General features: G+C 39.6%; 1 protein-coding gene across 1 annotated transcript in view; it reads left to right on the top strand.

The window, feature by feature from the left end:
• KIF25 (kinesin family member 25) overlaps nucleotides 1-19,279 on the top strand; it is a 126,886-nt gene that overhangs the window by 26,750 nt on the left and 80,857 nt on the right. The window contains exon 6 of the mRNA XM_036769255.1: nucleotides 7,815-7,882. Within this exon, the coding sequence (XP_036625150.1) occupies nucleotides 7,815-7,882 (68 nt within the window). The remainder of the gene's footprint in view (nucleotides 1-7,814; nucleotides 7,883-19,279) is intronic.

Raw genomic sequence — 19,279 nt, 5'->3', positions numbered from 1 at the left:
GTGGATAGCCAGAGTTCTCCTGGTACTCTTGAGATAGTAGAAGAAAGTAAGAAAGGTCTCTCTATCCCTATGGATCCTTACGGATAAGAGTAATACAGGAGGGGCAATCATGGATTAGTCACAATCAATATCATTAGACAGAACTTTGGAATCAATGAGATCATAGATCCACTTGAATTTTTGAGTATGTAGAAGTGATAATGATTTGTGTATATTTACTTTGTCTACTGAAGCTAATCACCTCAGTCTCTTTGCTGCTTCAACAGTGGGGATAAATTTGCCTCCTTTTAACCAATGTTATGACTTTAATAATTACACTAACATTTCTAGAACTATGTCAGATAACAGTGTGTAGGGGTGAGGATGAGAATCTTTGTTTTGTATCTGTTTTTATTGGGAAAGCTAGTGTTTTCCCATTACAAATAATGCTATCATTTTGTTGTTAGTATATACTAGCATTTTAAAAATGGCCCTTCTATGTCTATAATTTATAGGGTTTTTAGCATAAATGAGTGTGTTGTATTTTGTTAAAAGGTGTTTTTTCTACATTCACTGATATACTTATGGTTTTGGTTATTTTTGTTTTAATATGATTATGTTAATTGTTTTCATAATGTTGAGCCACTGGGCTAAATCTAACATGGTCATAGTAAAATGACAGAGAGAGAGAGACAGAGAGAGACAGAGAGAGACAGACAGAGAGAGAGAGAGAGAGAGAGAGAGAGAGAGAGAGAGAGAGAGAGAGAAAGAGAATTATTGTAGGTTTTTTTGTTAAGATTTTATTTAAACATTTTTCATATATATTCATTAGTGATTTTCTATTATGGTTCTTTTTCTTTGCATTATTCCTGCAAGGTACTTATTTCTTCTTTTTAATCTTTTAAAAAAAATTATACTTGAATACTAAAACTTAAATATATGATAAAAGAAAAAGAAACATATTATAAACTTAAATATAAAATAAGAAAGAAACCATGCCATGTGCACAGCAGAACATAAGAGAGGATTCAAAATATATAGCAATAAATTTCCATTTCAAGAAAGACTATTACATTAAATATGATGCGTTATGTTGAAAGCTGTCTATCTTTTCTTTGCTTCCTTGTAGGTTAAGGTACTTATTTCTTGAGAACCAATATGGGTTAATTAATTTTTGTTCAAAACAGAAAGATCCCATTGATAATGAGAGTTTGAAAATTAGTATGAAGAGACAAAATACTATAGAGAAGTCACTAATTTGAATAGAGAAAAAATGAAATCCTGGTTTAAGGTGAAGAAGCTAATATTATAAGGAAGGAAAAGATTCCTATATCATTCTTGCTGTTCCATTTACAATTGGATTTCATAATAATAGATTTCATAAAAAAATACAGCTTTTTTTTTACAACTTTTTTTGAGTTCTGCTTTTAAAAGTACTTGCATTCCCGGAGTCATTTCAAATACTCTTTGAAATCCTATAGAAACGGTCACAAATAGGATGAGATTCCAAACAGCCATGGGGACTTTTTGGAATCAAGCTTTTTTTTTTTTTTAACTTTTTAAAAAAAATGTTCTGAATATGGTGTCTCTTGAGCTTTGGGGTAAGATATTATGAATTTTAGCATTTTAAATTTGTTTTTCTTTGTTGTTAAAACCCAGGCATCTGATGACAGCAGCTGGACACTTTCGGGTTTGAATTCCTGTGTAACTCATGCCAAAGCCCTGGGATTACATTTTGGCATCTTTTTAAAGGAATACTACCACAATCAGGAGACCATTAAAATGAAAATATGCCACAGGGAGGGAGTAGAGGGTTAGTGGTTAAGAGTCCAAGCCTGGGAGCCAGAAATTTTGGGATCTATTCTTGTAACTACATCAGGATGGGATCTTTAAAAATTACTCTATGTTTTTGCTCTTCTCTTCCCATGTCGGGTAGCTATTAGAAAAATAATTTAGGATCACAACTCTAGAGCTAAAAAGGAACCTTAGAGGTCATCTAGTCCAATCCCTCTCGTTTTACAGATGCGGAAACTGAGTGCTGAGGGAGGTAAAATAACTTGCCCCCAAATCACATGGATAGTTGTGTCTGGGACACTGTGACCTCAGAGGACCTTGCCCTTGTACGATGCCGGAATATATTAAAATTACATAGTGAAACCTCAATGATTAGGAAGCCAACTTAAAAAAAAAGGATCCTCTTAAAGTGTATGAAACAGAGCGACCTATATTGCACCTGTATGACAAATGTACCTCAATTTATGTCTGCCCTGTCCCATCTAGAAGCAAAAAGGCCAACCTTAGGCAAAATTGTAAAGTCTCAAGAAGTTTGTTTTTCACATCCCTAGCTTCCTTCCCCTTTCCCCTACAGAAAAACCAATGTCACAAACGATGATGTCTTTTTATTAATTATTTATACCCAGTGATTGGCTGATTACCCTTTACCCAAAACTGTCACAAGAGTACATTGCCCTGGCATTTCAATTTTAAACCCTTTTTCTCTAATTATGGAATAAATTATATAAATCATGGTCTATGTAATGTGGAAATGAATCCCTTGTTAAAGGAATTTAAGGCATCAGCAAAGAAGTGGAAAAAAATTTTTTTTTCACATAGTAGAGCATTGGACTTAATACAGCAAGAGCCGTGTTCAAAACCTGCCTCAAACACTTATTATCAATATAACCCTGGGCAAGTCAGCTGATTGCTTTCAGTTTCAGTTTCCCCATCTGTAAAATTAGAATAGCTCACATTTATATAGTGCTTACTGTGTGCCAGGTCCTGCATTAAGTATTTTACAGCTATTATATTCTTTGGTCCTCACAATAGTCCTGGGTGGTGGATCTTATTATTGTTCCCATTTTGTATATGAGAAAATTGAAGCAAGCAGAGGTTAAGTGACTTGCCCAGGGTCACACAACCAGTGTCTGAGGCTGGACTTGAACTGAAATCTTCCTGACTCTAGACCCATTGCGCTATCCACTGGTACCCACCTCACAGGGTTGATGTGAAGGTCAAATGAGACAATATGTAAAGCGCTTTGCAAATCTTAAAATATCCTATAAATATTGCTGTCGGTTGTTGTTATCTTGGCAGAGGGGCTCTAGAGTCGTGATGAGCCTGCTTAGCAAGCTCTAGAGATAAACCTCAGTTAGTCCCTTTAAGCTGACCTAGAATGCAACAACAATTCAGCAAACATTTGTGAAATGTCTACTGTGGAGGAGGGCGGAGCCAAGATGGTGGCTGGAAAGCAGAGACTTGCGGGAGCTCCCCCCCAGGTCCCTCCAAACACCTATAAAAATGGCTCTGAACAAATTCTAGAACTGCAGAACTCCAAAATAGCAGAGGAAAGCAGGGTTCCAGCCCAGGACAGCCTGGATGGTCGCTGCGTGAGGTTCTATCACACACGGAGCTGGGAGCGGAGGGAGCAGAGCCCAGCGTAGGCTGCGCCCAGACCAACCAGACCGGGAGCCAGGCAGAACAGGCCCTAGCACCCTGAATCAGAGAGCTGTGACAGTTACCAGACTTCTCAACCCACAAACACCAAAGACAACAGAGAAGGTCAGTGGGGAACAGAGTGAAAGGAGTTCGCAATTCGGCCACCACCCTGGGGGCAGCAGGGGTGGTGCAGCTACTGAACTTCAGCTGCAGTTGCTTCTGGCCCCAGGCCTACCTGGTGGGAGGAATGAAGTGGCGGTTCAGAGCAGGAGTGCAGAGCCTGCTTAAGATCTGATTCCCATTCCGGGTCAGTGGTTCTTGGGGGAAGATGAGCACTGCTGTGGCAGAGCTTGCTGTGAGAAATAGCTCTGAAAACAACAGCACATGCCCTCAAGCTTGGAACAAAGTACTCTCTACTCTACAAGCAGTCATACCCCAACGAAAAACTCAAGGGTCAAGTAGTTGGCTGGGAATATGGCCAGGCAGCAAGAACAGACTCAGATTCAGTCTCAGACTTTGGAGTCTTTCTTTGGTGACAAAGAAGACCAAAACATACAGCAAGAAGAAGCCAACAAAGTCAAAGAGCCTACATCAAAAGCCTCCAAGAAAAACATGAACTGGTCTCAGTCCATGGAAGAGCTCAAAAAGGAGTTGGAAAAGCAAGTAAGAGAAGTAGAGGAAAAATTGGGAAGAGAAATGAGAAGGATGCGAGAAAACCATGAAAAACAAGTCAATGACTTGCTAAAGGAGACCCCAGAAAATACTGAAGAAAACAACACCTTAAAAAATAGACTAACTCAAATGGCAAAAGAGCTCCAAAAAGCCAATGAGAAGAAGAATGCCTTGAAAGGCAGAATTAGCCAAATGGAAAAGGAGGTCCAAAAGACAACTGAAGAAAATACTACCTTAAAAATTAGAATGGAGCAAATGGAAGCTAGTGACTTGATGAGGAATCAAGATATTATAAAACAGAACCAAAGGAATGAAAAAGTGGAAGACAATGTGAAATATCTCGTTGGAAAAACCACTGACCTGAAAAATAGGTCCAGGAGAGATAATTTAAAAATTATTGGACTACCTGAAAGCCATGATCAACAAAAGAGCCTAGATATCATCTTTCAAGAAATTATCAAGGAGAACTGCCCTGATATTCTAGAACCAGAGGGTAAAACAGAAAATGAAAGAATCCACTGATCACCTCCTAAAAAAGATCCCAAAAAGAAAACTCCTAGGAATATTGTTGCCAAATTCCAGAGCTCCCAGATCAAGGAGAAAATCCTGCAAGCAGCCAGAAACAATTTGAGTGTTGTGGAAACACAATCAGAATAACACAACATCTAGCAGCTTCTACATTAAGGGATTGAAGGGCTTGGAATATGATATTCTGGAGATCAATGGAACTAGGATTAAAACCAAGAATCACCTACTCAGCAAACCTGAGTATCATGCTCCAAGGCAAAATATGGATTTTCAATAAAATAGAGGACATTCAAGCTTTCTCAGTGAAAAGACCAGAGCTGAATAGAAAATTTGACTTTCAAACACAAGAATCAAGAGAAGCATGAAAAAGTAAACAAGAAAGAGAAATCACAAGGCACTTACTAAAGTTGAACTGTTTTGTTTACATTCCTACATGGAAAGATGATGTGTATAATTCATGAGACCTCAGTATTAGGGTAGCTGAAGGGAATAGGGTGAGTCGCATATAAAGGGATGATATCTAAAAAAATAAAATCAAATTAAGGCATGAGAGAGGAATATATTGAGAGAGGGAGAAAGGGAGAGATAGAATGGAGTAAATTATCTCACATAAAACTGGCAAGAAATAGCAGTTCTGTTGGGAGGGAAGAGGGGGCAGGTGAGGAGGAATGAGTGAATCTTGCTCTCATCGGATTTGACCTGAGGAGGGAATACCATACACACTCAATTGGGTATCTTACCTCACAGGAAAGAAGGAGGAAGAAGATTAAAAAGGGGGGATGATAGAAGGGAGGGCAGATGGGGGAGGAGGTAATCAAAAGCAAAAACTTTTGAAAAGGGACAGGGTCAAGGGAAAAAATTGGATAAAGGGGGATAGGTTAGGAAGCAGCAAAATATAGTCAGTCTTTCACAACATGAGTATTGTGGAAGGGTTTTGCATAATGATACACTTGTTGCCTTTGTTGAATTGCTTGCCTTCTTAGGGAGGATGGGTGAGGAGGGGAAAGGGGAGAGAATTTGGAACTTAAAGTTTTAAAAGAAGATGTTAAAAAAAAAATTTTTACATGCAACTAGGAAATAGGATATACAGGCAATGGGACATAGAAATTTACCTTGCCCTACAAGAAAGTAAGGGAAAAGGGGATGGCAAGGGGGAGTGGGGTGACAGAAGGGAGGCCTGACTGGGGAACAGGGCAACCAGAATATATGCCATCTTGGAGTGGGAGGGAGGGTAGAAATGGGGAGAAAATTTGTAATTCAAATTTGTGAAATCTTGTGAAAATCAGTGCTGAAAACTAAAAATATTAAACAAATTAAATTAAAACAAACAAACAAAAAGAAAGAAATGTCTACTATGTGGGAAACACTTCCGGATTCTGAAGACTTAAAGATTTTCAAAAAGGACACAGGCCCTTCTCTCAGGGAACATATAGATAAGGATACTGATGCCCAGAGAAGCATTGGCTTTCTAAGGTTGCAGTACTTGTGGATACATGCATATTGATGAGTGTGATCCAAGATAAAATATGTGGGGTCAAAGGAGAGATGATGACAAAGTGCTCTTTGGAGAATCTGAGGAGGGCATTGTTTTCACTCTGGGGTTGGGGACATTGTTGGAGAAGGTGCTATTTCAGTGATAGCACCTGCCCTTAGTCTTGAAGGGAGAGGAGGACTCTGAAAGGCAGAGATCAAGAGAGAATGCTCTTTGGGCATGATGGGTGATCTGCACAAGACTGGCAAGGTAAAAGATGGCAGAATGAGACCAGATAACAACTAATGGCCCAGTTTAGCTGGAACAGAAGGATGTGTGATGGGGAGGAGGCTGGAATGGAGGTGGGCTGGAGCCAGATTGTGAAGGACATAAGAGGCCAGGCTGAAGGATTTGTACTTTATACCACTGAAGTTTTGGAGCAGAGGAACGACCTGGTTGGACCAGTACCTTGGGAAAACTTTCTTCTGGATATGGGAAGAATGGATTTGAGAGAGGAGAGATACTAGAGACAGGGAGACCAAGAAGGAAGTTGTTGCAATAGTTCAGATGAGAGATGGCAAGGGCTTGAATTAGGTTTCTGGCAAGGAGTGGAGAGGAGACGGATGTGAGGGATTTGCAGAGGACTTTGGTGGCAAGAGAGTGGGAGGAGCTTCTTGCAACAGTGGAAAGCAAAAACCCTGGAATGTGGGCAGATGGTGAATCCCAAATATTTATTTTTTTCTAAAAAAATCTTGTCAATTTATTTGACATTTAGGAGTTGAGATATTTTAAGGCAGTGCTCTAGCATTTCCTAATTACTGTTTACAAAAATAAAAAAGTTCACTTTTGGACTAATCGCTATTGCCATTTTAAAATTTCTTTTAACTGTTTGACTCTTCTCAAAAATATTTCTCTGTTAGTCTGTGCTTCAGTTCACATTCTGCCTAGTAGATTTCCTTGCTCCTGGCCTAATTGGAGGTTAACTGCAAAACTTCTCTTATTGAAAGTTGCCTATGCTTCCACCCACCATACCACTGTTGAAGAAAAGAACAAAATTTGAAAGAGTTTTAAACTTCTTTCTCTACTGATGCAGTGTTCCAAAACTCAGTTTGGTTCTAACTGTGATAGGTTAAAAACTTCACAAAAACTTTTGGAATGCTGTATAAAAATAATACATGAGATTCCATCAGTTATCCTTAAGTCAAGGTGACATCCAAATAAAAAAATGGTCCTTACTGTGCCCAAAGGGCTATAAAACTGTGCATACCCTTTGATCCAGCAATGCCACTTCTAGGTTTGTATCTCGAAGAAATCATAAAAATGAGAAAAGGACCAGTATGTAGAAAAATATTTACAGCAGCTCTTTTTGTGGTGGCCAAGAACTGGAAATTGAGAGGATGACCATCAATTGGGGCATGGCTGAAAGAGGGGGAGAAAATTTAAAACTCAAAGTCTTATAAAAGTGAATGTCAAAAACTATAAATAAATAAATCCTTTTTTGGAAATGGTCCTCATCCTAGTGTGTCCCTCAGTTAAGCTTTACCCTTTCCTTTGAAGATGTCAGTGCTATTAGATTAAAATTCTGGTCTATTCAACCCATTTCTCTCTTGCATTTTAGTGGGTCCCCTAATATATTTTGAACTAGTTACATATTCTTTTTTTTCCATTGTGCCACAGGTATATTCTTAGTATCATCTTACCTTTTGTTTTTAATGTTCTTTTCTGTTAGGAAACAGTCCTGGTGAGGTGCAGTCGTCCTGGTCACCCTGTGTTCAATAAGACATTTCAATTTGAAAGGTAGGTGACATGCAGAATGGCTTAAGTAATAGCATATAGCAGGAAAGCAGACTCTGCAGCAGGGACCTTAGAATAAATTGTGCTGGAGTGTTGACTTTGTAAATAGAAATAACAGAATCATAGGTTCTCAGAACTGGAAGGGAACTTAAAAGCCATTTAGTTCAGCCCCCACCTGAGAGTCTCCTCCATAGCATCCCCAACAAATGGTCACGTAGCTTCTGTTTGAAGACCTTGAGTAAGAGCAGACCCCCCACCTAGTGCATTGAGTTATTACTTATTTGGCTGGTTGCATACCTCTTTTGTCTCAGAGAGTCAGCAAGACAGAGTGGAAAGAACTCTTGGCTTAGAAAGACATGTGGTAATTAAAAAGGTTGAGAGACATAATTTCTGGGTAATTTAATCATTTTATTAATAATTAATAAGCATTTTAATAAAATCATTTAAAAAGGACGGCTCTCTCTTAAACCAAAGACAATCATAGCGGCAGGCTCATGGTTTATATGTCCTTTTGGAAGAGCTGTGCTCCCCAGGGTGGCGATCAAAACTGATTGGTTAACAATTAATGGAAGAATGAATATTACAATGAAGGGCTGAGAGTGAGAAGGTCACCCTTGGACAGAGTCTGTCTCTATACCCAGACCACCCCTCTAGCCTTGGGCAATTTAGATAAAAGGGTCTGTCTCCACCCAAGCTTGATTGAATGGACTAGAGATTCTTTTTAAGATTGGGTGGGGTTGGGTAGAGGAGAAGGTTAGTTCAACCTTCAGAGACTGAGGTCTTGAAATGAGAATAGAAAAAGGGGGAACTCTGAATCTCCCCAAATCATTAGTTATGAATAATCATTTATTTCATTCGTGAGTTCTAATCCTGCCTCTTATGTTTATTAGCTGTGTGACCATAGGAACTTCACTCAACCTGTCTCAGCCTGTTTTTTTGAACCATAAAATGGGAATAATGATACCAGGATTAGATTTCTTATAGAGTTACTGTGAGGTTCAAGTGAGATGATGTACATAAAGGACTTTGCAAACTTTAGCAGTTTCATGTAAACATGGAGCCACCTCAAACGAGCTTAGAAGAGCCAATTGGCAAATGCTTCAAATCAGAGCCTGATTTATTGTTTTGTTGATTATCTAGACTTAAGAAAATGATGGGGGAAATGTTAATTGTGAAGATTAAACTTAAAAATATGTCATGCATATTTTTGAGGGGTGGGGAGAGCTGACTGTTAAATGTTTACTAGCATACTCCTACATGTAAATGTCAGCTATCATTATTTTTGGACATTATGCAGTGAGTCCAAATATTTATAGATGTGCATTTACATAACAGTAAAAAGTTGCACAAAGATCAATGTTTCATGAATCTAATCACCTTAAATGCATTAGAGCAGCAAGTGGGGTTCTCAGGTATAGCCTGAACTAGATTAAAATGCAACTGGCAAATGTTTAACAAAATAAATAAAAATATAATGCATCATAGTGGAAAGTCCCAGAGATCTTTGCTCAGCCCTATGTTCTTTAACATTGCAACCAATAACTTGTATCATTTTACAATTGGCCCAAATCTGGGAGGTATAACTTACAAACTGGATGACAAAATTAGGATCCAAAAAGATCTTAATGGGATGGAACACATGGTTATATCCAATAAGATAAAATTTAATAGGAAATCCTGTAAAGTCTTAAAACTTGGGTTCAAAATCCTAACTTCACAAGCATATGATGGAGGAGGCATGTTTAGACAGGATGTCATAGTCACATAGCAGTTTAACTGAAAAAGATCTGGGTGTTTTGACATACTGCAGACTCCAATGTGAGTCAATAATATGATATGGAAGCCAAAAAAGCTAATTTGCTCTGGGACTGCATAAAGAAAGGCACAGTTCCCAGGAATGAGGATGTGATGGTTCTGCAGTTACTCTGCTTTGGTCAGACCATATCTGGGTACCATATTCAGGAAGGATATTGATAAGCTGGGGGATGTCTAGAAAAGGTCAACCAAGCTGGTGAAGATCCATATGAAAATCAATTGAAAGTACCTGAGAATCTCAGTTTCCAATTAGTCTGAATAAGACAAGATTCATCGGGGTATGATGGATATCTGTGTCTCCTTGTATTTGAAGTACCATTATATAAAAGATGGATTAGGCTTGTTCTGTGTGGCCCCAGAGGGTAGAACACATAACTGTGGGCATACGTTGCAAAAAGACAAATTAAAGCAGTATGACAGAGTAGAGTACTGGACTTGGAAAAGAATGTCCTTCAATGTTCAGATGTCTCTGACTCTTATTGACTGTGTAATCCTGGGGCAAGTCACTTAACCTTTTGGCATCCAAGGCAACTTTCAAAGACTCTAAGTTGCAAAATACTTGCTGGCATATGTCTGCAGAAGTACTTTTCTAACCAGGGGCTCCCCACATCAGTGAAATCAGGTCTAGAAAAAAAAAGGAAGGAAGAAAGAAAGAAACAGAGAGAGAAAGAGAAAAAAAAAGGAAGGAAGGAAGGAAGGAAGGAAGGAGGGAAGGAAGGAAGGAAGGAAGGAAGGAAGGAAGGAAGAAGGAAGGAAGGAAGGAAGGAAGGAAGGAAGGAAGGAAGGAAGGAAGGAAGGAAGGAAGGAAGGAAGGAAGGAAGGAAGGAAAGAGAAAAAGAAGAAAAACTTCCTAACATGTAAGAGCTATGCAAAAGTAGAAGGAGCTGCCTTAGAAGGTGGGGTGTTCTTCCCTAATAAAGGTCTTCAAGCAAAAGCAGAAAAACTGTTGTCCAGTATGTGGAAGAAAGACTCCTTTGGGAAAGCATATGTCGAACTAGTTGACTTCCAGTGATCCATCCAACACTCACCTTCTGTGATGCCATGAACGCCATTGAAAAGGATCCACCTGTCATTTGGCAAGTTTTGGAAAGCACTGAACTGGGAAGTAGCATGAGGACTGGGCTTTAGGAAGATTGATTTGGCAGTGGAATATGAAATCATATTGTAAGCAAAGAGACTAGTGAGAAGGCTAGTTGTGGGGTGAGAGGTAATGAAATCCTTAACTAAGGATAATCAATCAATCAACAAGCATTCAGTAAATATTCACTCTGTGCCTGGCAGCTAGGTGACACAGTGGATAGAATGCCAGGCCTAGAGTCAGGAAGACTCCTTTTCCAACTAGCTGTGTGACCCTGGGCAAGTCACTTATCCCTGTTTGTCCCAATTGCCTTCTTTCCTAAACGAACTGGAGAAGAAAATGGCCAACTACCCCACTATCTTTGCCAAGAAAACCGTAAATGGGGTAGCAAAGGGTCAGATGATACTGAAAACGACTGAACAACAAAAATGTGCCTGGCACTATGCTGTTCTAGGCAAAACAGTCTCTCCTCTCAGTGAACTCCCACTGGTGAGACAAGTCTGTACATAAGTATATGCAAAATACAAACAAAGTGGTTGTTTGGGATAGAGGGCTCTAGGAAGACAGGAAAGATCAGGAAGGTCATGTTTTGGCTGTCTCTTAAAAACAGTAAGGGATTTTGTGGGGAAGAAGTGAGGAGAGGGTACATTCCAGGCATGGGGACCTGAAGGTGTGATCTCTGTGGGAATGTAGAAAGTGGGGGTAGATTCAATAGAAATTTCAGAAGAATGTCTTGGTGACTAATTAGTTGGGTGGGATAGGAAGATTCCAAGATTTTGACCCCGGGTGACTGGGAGACTGCCAGTGCCATTACCCAAAATAGAGAAGTCAGGAGGAGCAGACTGAGGGTGAGGGAGTATGGGAAGAGAGGATGCGATGGAAAAGGAAAGAGTGTGTTGCCATTGTCCCCTCCTCTGCTCCCAAGGTGATTCAGTCAGTGTTGAGGGTACTTAGATGCCCACAGCCAGGGAGCCCATCCACCCAACCAGTTTATGGTTTTTCAACAAAATAAATAAAATTTAAAGTTTAAATTGTTTTTTAATTTCAATTTTGGACATAACTTTGAGCTACTAGTGAAACATTCAGGTGAGATGGAAATGTGTTAGTTGTACTCTGGAGAGAAATGAGGCTAGAAACAAAGATTTGTAGTCATTTTCATAAAAATTTGTCTCAAGTCACTGGGCTAGGTGAGATTGTCAGAGAGTGTAGAGAAAACAGAAAGAATTCCAAGCACAAAACCTTAGGGAATGCCTGAATATTGGAGGTGGGAAGAAGGGGATAACATATTAGTAGGAAGAGATCTAGAATAATGAAGTCTAGGTCATTGGTCCCTAACCTCTCTTAGTATAACACTTCAATGTTAATTTTTTCTGGACTCCTAGGGAAAAGGACCCACATGTACAAAAATATTTATAGCACCTCTTTTTGTGGTGGCCACACACTGGAAATTGAGGGGATGCCCATCAATTAGGGAATGGATGAACAAGTTGTGGTATATGAATGTAATGGAATACTATGGTGCTATAAGAAATGATGAGCAGGTGGACTTCAGAAAAACCTGGAAAAATTTATATGAACTGATGCTGAGTGAAGTGAGCAGAATCAGGAGAACATCGTACACAGTAACAGCCACAGTGTGTGATGATCGACTTTGATAGACTTATCTCCTCTCAGCAACACAAGGACCTAAAACAATTCCAAGAGACTCATAATAGAAAATGTCATCCACATCCAGAAAAAGAAATATGGAGTCTGAATACAGATCGATGCAGACTATTTGCTTTTGTTTTCTTTTGTTTGGTCATATTTTTTTCTTCTCATGGTTACTCCCATTAGTCCTATTTCTTCTATATAACATGACTAATGTGAAAATGTTTAATAGGAATGTATGTGTAGAACCTATATCGGATTGCATGCTGTCTTTGGGAGGGAGGGGGGAGGGAGAGGGAGAAAATTCAAAACTTATGAAAGTCAATGTTGAAAACTAAAAATAAATAAATTAACTTATTAAAAAAATTTGGGGGGGACTCCCGCCTCCCTGTGGTACTGTTCACTACACATTACTACCCCCTGTATTCTATTGTCATCCTATATTCTCCTCCCTTTCTTAGCCAAATTTCTAGAAAATGTTGCCTATTTTATTGAATGTATTTCCTCTCTATTCAGTCACTCATGAGCCCTTTTTCCTGACTTCATCACTCCACTGAAACTTCTTTCTCCAAAGTTACCAGTGATCTCTTGATTGACACATCTCATGATCTTTTCTCAGTCTTCATCCTTTTCAACCTAGCTGTCGCATTTAGCATGTCTCCTTCTGGACAATCTCTCCTCTCTGGGTTTTTATAACATTACTCTCTCTTGATTCTCCTCCTAACTGTCTGGCTGATCCTTCTCATTCTCTTTTGCTAGTTTGTCATCCAGATCACACACCCTAACAGACGATGCATGCCAAGGATCTGTTCTAGACACCTGGCTCTTCTCTCTCTTAGTGACCTCATCCATTCCTATGCATTTAATTATCACCTCTATGTATCCTACATCAGTCTCTCCCCAAGCTTTATCCCCACATCATCAAATATCTATTGGACGTTTCAAAAAGGATGTCCTGGAGACATCTTAAACTCAGAGGCATCTCAACTCCAAAAACAGAACTCCCCAAATTTTTCCATTTCTGTCATTCTTTCAGTCTCTATCATTCATCATTTTAACCTTATCCTTGACTCTCTACCGCACCCTCATATATCAAATCAGTTGACAAATCTTGCAACTTTGATAACATTTCTTGCCTCTAATCCCTTGTTTCTACTCATACAGCCGCCATCTCAGCCCAGGCCCACCACCCCTCACCTAGATTACTTCATCAGCCTCTTAATTGCTTTCTGCTTGCTCTCCATGGCTGTGGTTTTCCAGCCTCCTTGTAAATTACTCTCACTCTTTGAGATCCAGTCAAACTGGCCTTTTCTCTGTTCCTTACATACAACACTCCGTCTTCAGTCTCCAGGTCTTTGTACTAGCTGCCCCACTGCTTGCAATGGACTCCCTCCTCATCTCCCCCTCATAGAGTCCCTCTTTTCCTTCAAGACACACTCCAGTCATGACCTTGTACATGAAGCCTTTTCTGATACTCCCAACTGCTAGTTTCTTCCCTAACTACCCTGTATTTATGCTCCTTATATTGATGCTGCATACGCACACCCAAATATATACATATTTGTTGTCTGACTAATATAATATGATATAATACAGCATAGCATAACATAATATAATAATAATAATAACTAACATTTAAAAAGAGCTTACTACGAGCCAGACATTTTACAATTATCTCATTTGATCCTCACAACAATCCTGGGAGGAAGGTGCTATTCTGATCCCCATTTTACAGATGTGAAAATTGAGGTTAGGTGATGCTCAGGGTCACACAGCCAGAAAGTGTCTGAGGCTAGGTTTTTATCTCAGGTCTTCCTGACTCCAGGTTCAGCACTCTTATCTGCTCAGCCACTTAGCTGCTCCTGTAAGTTCCTTAAGAGTAAAGATCTTTTCATTCTTGCATTTGCATCTCCTGTGCCTGGCACACAGTTGATCCTTAATAAATGCTTGCTAATTTGTAGATTAGCATCTGTTAAATGAATCAAAGTTTAATGACAAAAAGCTACTATGAATAAGAATATTTTTAAATGAACCTGATTTATTAATCTCAGAAGCATATATTTGAAAAATTTGGAAAATAGCTAGATATATATTGTGACATTATTTGTAGTTTATAATTCCTCACTTGTGGTTTTACATGTTGATTCATGAACCCATTGCAAAATTTCTGTGTCCTGCCCTCTCTCAGGAGTTCACCGCATACATATTGATAGCCACTAGTCTTGGCCAAGACTGGAGAGTTTTAAGGAGAGGATTGCCACCATAATGAAATGCTATAGAAATTAAGAGGTGGTATTGAGAAAAGAACATTAGCTTTTCTATTATAGAGGTCACTGATAACCTTTGAGAGAATAGTTTTGTTATAGTGGTGGGAGCAGAAACTAGATTGCGATGGATTAAGGAGTGAGTGTAGAATACATTTTCAAGAAGGTTGACCCCAGAAAGAAAGGAAAGGGAGAGAGAGAGAGAGAGAGAGAGAGAGAGAGAGAGCGAGACAGAGAGAGACAGAGAGAGAGGAGAGAGAGAGAGAGAGAGAGAGAGAGAGAGCGAGACAGAGAGAGACAGAGAGAGAGAGAGAGAGAGACAGCGAGACAGAGAGAGACAGAGACAGAGAGAGAGAGAGAGAGAGAGAGAGCATAGCTAGAGGGAATGGCTTGATATATTCAAAGTATTTTTAAGAAGGGGAGAATTGAACTTGTAGACAGTTCAGTTCAACAAATATTTTATGAAAGCCATTGTAGAAGGCATTGCAGGGTCACAAAGATGAGTAAGATGCATTACATACTGCTAAGGAGCTTCCTTTAGAAGCTAGTGGAAAGAGAAAGAAAGGAAGGAAGGAAGGAAGGAAGGAGGGAGGGAGGGAGGGAAGGAAGGAAGGAGGGAGGGAGAGAGGGAGTGAGGGAAAGAAGGAAGGAAGGAAGGAGGGAGGGAGGGAGGGAAGGAAGGAAGAAGGGAGGGAGGGAAGGAAGGAAAGGATGAATGAATGAGTTCCAGCATGATCTAGTTTCATCTCACTGAACTCTATGAGAACATGTTTTTTTCTCAGTGTGTTCATAAATAGATTTGATCTTGTTAAATTGATTAGCCCAAATCACTTTAAGTGAATGGGAATCCATGGCCTCATTTTCAGTCAGTTAATGATGCCAACTAGCTATCTGGAAATGTAGTCCACAGACCTTGAGACCTGACTCAATCACTCTATGTTTTTACCTTGTGCAGCTGGCTGAACAATGCTCTTTTGTTGGCTGTTTGGCCTATAGAGCCAATTCCTTTCTGAGCCAGGTGGCTCAGAAGTACTCACATAAAGTCTTTGCTGAACTTCCAACACTACACGCAGCAGCAAACTGAACAAGCCAACCCTTCAGAGCAGCGTTTACTATTCATAAACTCAAATGAATGTTGTCTGTTTCCCAAATGGAGCTCCATGTTTTCCAAATATTTTCAGGATTCAGCACTAATGCAAGAGTTTTGGGTTTTTCCCAAAGCTTGTTACTATACAGATATTAAATGGTCTGTCCTTTGCCCCTAGTGGTGTGCCCGTTTTCACACTTTATAATATTAGAGGAATGAGGCAGGATGGAAATAATCTTTTTTTTCTTCTAAAAAAGTTGTAAAAAAAAGAGTCTTTGGATCCTCTACCAATATCCCTTTGTCACCTGCTTTATGAAGTACAGTTCAGTCTGCCTCCAAAGTTAAAAAACTCTGTATGTATTTTCACCCAGCAATATTACTATTAGGTCTCTATCTCCAAAGGAATCAAAGAAAGAAGGAAAGGACCTATATGTACAAAAATATTTACGAAAACTACTTTTGTTGTGGTGAAGAACTGGAAACTAAAGAGGTAGCCATCAGTTGGGGGATGGCTGAGCAAATTACGGCATATGGCTTTATTAGAATACTATTGTGCCATAAGAAATGATGAAACCCAGGACCAGAACTGATACTGAGTGAAGTGAAAAAGAAGCAGGGGAATAATTTATACAATAACAAACTACTTTGAAAGACTCTGATCAGTGTGATGACCACCCACAATTCCCAAGGACCAATGAAGAAGCAGGCTACCCATTTCCTGATATAGAAGTGAGAGATTCAAGTCACAAAATGAGACAGACATTTTTGGACATAAGTCATTTATTTTGCTTGCCTATGCATATTTGTTGCAAGGATTTTGTTTTTCTTTTTTCTTTTCCAGCGGTGAGGTAGGGGTGGGATGGAGAAAAAATAATTGTTGGCTTGGAGGAAAATTAAAAATAAGATAACGTTAAAAAAAGAGAGAGAGATTGGTACAGTCTTACAAAAGATTAGAAATGGGCCTTGTTTGGAAAACTTAAATAGCACTAGGAGGCATCCCTGCAAACTATTAGTAAGAACAGCTCCCATCTATGGATTGTTTTAGGGTTTGGCAAACACTTTCTTGTGAACACGCTCTTGTGAAATAGGTTACACACACGTTGTTGTTAGAGATTAATGGCATATTATAGAACTCTGGCATTTTTGTGACCATCTAGTGCAAACTCTTCATTTTACAGATGAATCCAAGGGCAAGAGAGGTTAGATGCTCAGGGTCACACAATTCAAGGTCATGAAGCTAGTTAAGTGATAATATAAGTGCCGTCAGTAAAATGACACTGAGGGCAGACAGGCAACATTTTCTGTAGAGCAGCATAACAGTTTATTAACAGTAACACATACAGGACGGGTCAGACTGTGCCCCCTCACTTGGGTCAGCAAACACAATGGGACTGAAAAGACAATTTTTATTGAGACTCTATTGAAACCCAAAAGGGTACAAGGAGAGGTTGGGGTAGCTGAAAAGCCTTACAGCTGGGGAAAGGGGGTTGGCCTTCAGGTATGGCTAGTCAAGCCTCTCTCTGACAATTAAGAAATGCTAATTGCTTTACGGGTCTCTGCTAGCTCTAGTAATCTTGGCCAGAAAATCAGAACCACCCCAATCATTATGCCCACCCCACCCCTACCTCAGCTTTCCCCTAGGAAACCAAATCACCCCTAACTTTGATGTGAAGAGGCAAGGACAGGAGAACCCACCCAGGGGAGGGGCTCAGCCCCAGCTTAGCCAATCCTTTGTTTATAGGTAAACAAAGCAATGGTCCCACTTTAAACTGCTTGGCTAGCAAACTGGGGGGAGGAGTCGTCACATTATTCAACCACACTTTCAGTTCAGACCGGGAGACACTGTCTTTTAAGTTAAACTGAGAAATGGGATTTGACAAAATGGGGAATAGGATGGATTGCAGAGTAATACTGATTATTAAATGATGCAGTGTAATATTAATTTTCCTCATCAGCTAACTTTGGGCCTACAGCAGGGGGGTGATGGGTGCAGAGGTCTTAGATAATTCCAAGGAAGTCAATCTAACTCCAAATAACTTTGGGATTCTTTACTTTGTTTGGTCTTAGAATTCTACATAATCTTGAGAAATAAGTAGAAAAATCCCCATTGGAGTTAGTGATTGGCTCTGCTGGGATATTTACTCAACTCCTGGCCACTCTCAGTTATCCAGACCAATTTTCAATCTCCTTGGATTTGCCCTAGTCTGCTCAGGGGAAACTCTAGAGGCTGTTGATCTAGAGGCTGTTCTTAACCTCTGGTTCGTGGATCCCCATGATACATTTCAAGGGGCCCATGCACTTACAGAGGAAAAGATCAGATTTTTATTTCAATATCTTTATTTCAGTCTTTGCCATTAGATTCAATCTTTCCCATTGAGGGAAAAGACTGTCTTTTGCTTTTCTTTGTATCCCCAATGTTTAGCACAGGCTCTAGTACATAGTAGGCATTTAATAAATGCTATAATTTAATAAATACTTAATTAACTTAATAAATGACCGAATTTGTTTTCCTTCATAATCATAATATATTTTATTTTATGCACATAAAATAATTCTGGGTATGGAGTGCATAGGCTTCACCAGCCTGCCAAAGGGCTCTATGACTTACCAAAAAATTGTTAAGGAAACCCTTTTCTTGAGCCATGCTAGGAGCTGCAACCCAAAGTGTACTAGTTACCAAGCTGCCATAATATTTTAATGTAGGAGGTTGATAGAGATAGAGATTCCCAGAAAAGGGACTTTTTTTTAGACCCAGCACTTAGTTAAATCAGCTGCTTTGCTTTCTACTTACCCAGCACACCTACCTGTTTACAAGTTGCTTTATTTAGCAAAGTTTATTACAAGTTAGTGCTTTAAACTGTCGGTAACTACCTGTAGGCCTAGATAGGGAAGAAGGTTCCTGGATCTGTCAAATGCTGAGAAAATTCCTTCTAAGACTTAGCCACTTAAACCCTCCATCACCAGAGAGTGTGCTCAAGGTCACACACACACACACACACACACACACACACACACGAAGACACATACAGACACAGATACACAGACATGGACAGACACACACATATAGACACACACACAGACATATGTAGACACACGCAGACACATACAGACACAGATACGCAGACACGGACAGACAGACACACACACACACACACACACACACACTTCTCCCTTCACTCATGATGGAGATGACGTCCAGAAAAGTCAAATTATCCAGAATCAATACCAGCACCAAGACTACCATCTATCTAGGGTGACCTGGCTCTGTGTATCACCCAATACAATCTCAAGTATAAATGAGGCTCACACAGATTGGAGGGAACAGAAGAAACATAGAGAAGGAAATACCAGTTTACATGGAACGCCTACATGAAGTACCCCATTGATGCCATGACCCCATGTGTTCAAGGTGCTTTCCATTGAGGAGGCAAAGGAGTTAAAAGAAAATCCGCATAAGAATGCTACGTTGGGGCAATGTTTTTTTCAGCATTTAGTCACAACTCATT

The sequence above is a fragment of the Trichosurus vulpecula genome, chromosome 7, assembly GCF_011100635.1.
Source record: "Trichosurus vulpecula isolate mTriVul1 chromosome 7, mTriVul1.pri, whole genome shotgun sequence".
Taxonomy (NCBI): Eukaryota; Metazoa; Chordata; class Mammalia; order Diprotodontia; family Phalangeridae; genus Trichosurus; species Trichosurus vulpecula.
This window is presented reverse-complemented; position numbering and strand designations above follow the sequence as displayed.